This window comes from Nothoprocta perdicaria, unplaced genomic scaffold (assembly GCF_003342845.1).
Source record: "Nothoprocta perdicaria isolate Ctin4 unplaced genomic scaffold, notPer1 scaffold_997, whole genome shotgun sequence".
Classification (NCBI taxonomy): domain Eukaryota; kingdom Metazoa; phylum Chordata; class Aves; order Tinamiformes; family Tinamidae; genus Nothoprocta; species Nothoprocta perdicaria.
Window position 1 is genome coordinate 1 of NW_020456306.1, and position 1,834 is coordinate 1,834.

Below are 1,834 nucleotides of genomic sequence, written 5' to 3' on the forward strand. Positions count from 1 at the left end.
CCGTTTTCCGCCCATCCCAAACGTCTTCCAACATTTCCCGCTCTCCATGAGTTTCTGTGCCCCAAAACGTCATTTTTGGGGTTCCTCTGCCCCCTGAGGTGACTTTGGGGGACCCCCACGTCCCCCCCCAGCCAGTTTGGGGCCATCTCAGCCCCCCAATTTCCACCCATCCCGAACGTCTTCCAACATTCCTCGCTCTCCATGAGTTTCTGTGCCCCAAAACGTCATTTTTGGGGTTCCTCTGCCCCCTGAGGTGACTTTGGGGACCCCCGTGTTTGGGGCCAGTTTGGGGCCATCTCAGCCCCCCAATTTCCGCCCATCCCAAACGTCTTCCAACATTTCCCACTCTCCATGACTTTGTGTGCCCCAAAACGTCGTTTTTGGGGTCCCTTTGTCCCCTGAGGTGACTTTGGGGACCCCAAAAGTGGGGGGCATGTCCATGTTTGAGGCCATCTCCGCCCATCCCAACCTTCTCCCAAGGCTTCTCTCCCCCCTTGACCCCTCCCACCCCCCCTTTTTGGGGTCCCCCGCGGTGATTTGGGGGGATTTTGGGGTCCCCCCCGCAGGATGTACGTCTTCGGCGGCTGGGTGCCCCTCGTCATGGACGACGTCAAGGTGGCCACGCACGAGAAGGAGTGGAAGTGCACCAACACCCTGGCGTGCCTCAACCTGGGTAGGGCGCCCGCGCGGCCCCCCACGTCCCCCACATCCCCCCGGCGGCCCCGTCACCCATGGGTGCCCCCCGCAGACTCCATGGCGTGGGAGCCGCTCGTGACGGACCCGCTGGAGGACAACGTGCCGCGGGCGCGCGCCGGCCACTGCGCCGTGGCCATCGCCACGCGCCTCTACATCTGGAGCGGCCGCGACGGCTACCGCAAGGCCTGGAACAACCAGGTGTGCTGCAAGGACCTCTGGTACCTGGAGACCGGTGAGTGCGGCGCGCCCGCGGGGTGGGCCCGCCACCTCGGGGTGGCCCCCGGCACCTCGGGGTGGCCCTTTGGCTCCATGGGCACCTCAGGGTGGCCATTTGGGTCCATGGGCACCTCTTGGTGGCCCCTTGACACCTCTTGGTGGCCCCTGGCACCTTGGGGCCATGGGCACCTCGGGGTGGCCCCTTGGCTCCATGGGCACCTCGGGGTGGTCCTTTTGGTCCATAGGCACCTCTTGGTGGCCCCTTGGCACCTCTTGGTGGCCCCTGGCACCTTGGGGCCGTGGGCACCTCTTGGTGGCCCTTTGGGTCCATGGGCACCTCTTGGTGGCCCCTTGGCACCTCTTGGTGGCCCCTGGCACCTCGGGGTCCATGGGCACCTCTTGGTGTCATCTTGGGACATCTTGGTGTGTCCTGGCACCTCAGGGCCATGGGCACCTCTTGGTGGCCCTTTGGCACCTCTTGGTGTCTCCTGGCACCTCGGGGCTGTGGGCACCTCGGGGTGGCCCTTTGGCTCCATGGGCACCTCTTGGTGTCCTCTTGGGACATCTTGGTGGCCCCTGGCACCTCAGGGCCATGGGCACCTCTTGGTGGCCCTTTGGGTCCATGGGCACCTCTTGGTGTCCTCTTGGGACCTCTTGGTGGCCCCCGGCACCTTGGGGCCATGGGCACCTCGGGTTGGCCCTTTGGCTCCATGGGCACCTCTTGGTGGCCCCTTGACACCTCTTGGTGGCCCCTGGCACCTTGGGGCCATGGGCACCTCTTGGTGTCATCTTGGGACATCTTGGTGGCCCTTGGCACCTCTTGGTGTCTCCTGGCACCTTGGGGCCATGGGCACCTCGGGGTGGCCCTTTGGCTCCATGGGCACCTTTTGGTGTCATCTTGGGACGTCTTGGTGGCCCCTGG

General features: G+C 65.2%; 1 protein-coding gene across 1 annotated transcript in view; it reads left to right on the forward strand.

Moving 5' to 3' along the window:
- Nucleotides 1-567: 567 nt before the first annotated feature.
- The window catches only part of LOC112959396 (host cell factor 1-like), a gene marked incomplete at its 3' end in the record, with an annotated part of 5,024 nt that continues 3,757 nt past the window's right edge, over nucleotides 568-1,834 (forward strand). The window contains exons 1-2 of the mRNA XM_026053414.1: nucleotides 568-673; nucleotides 749-928. Coding sequence (XP_025909199.1) covers nucleotides 568-673; nucleotides 749-928 — 286 coding nt within the window. The remainder of the gene's footprint in view (nucleotides 674-748; nucleotides 929-1,834) is intronic.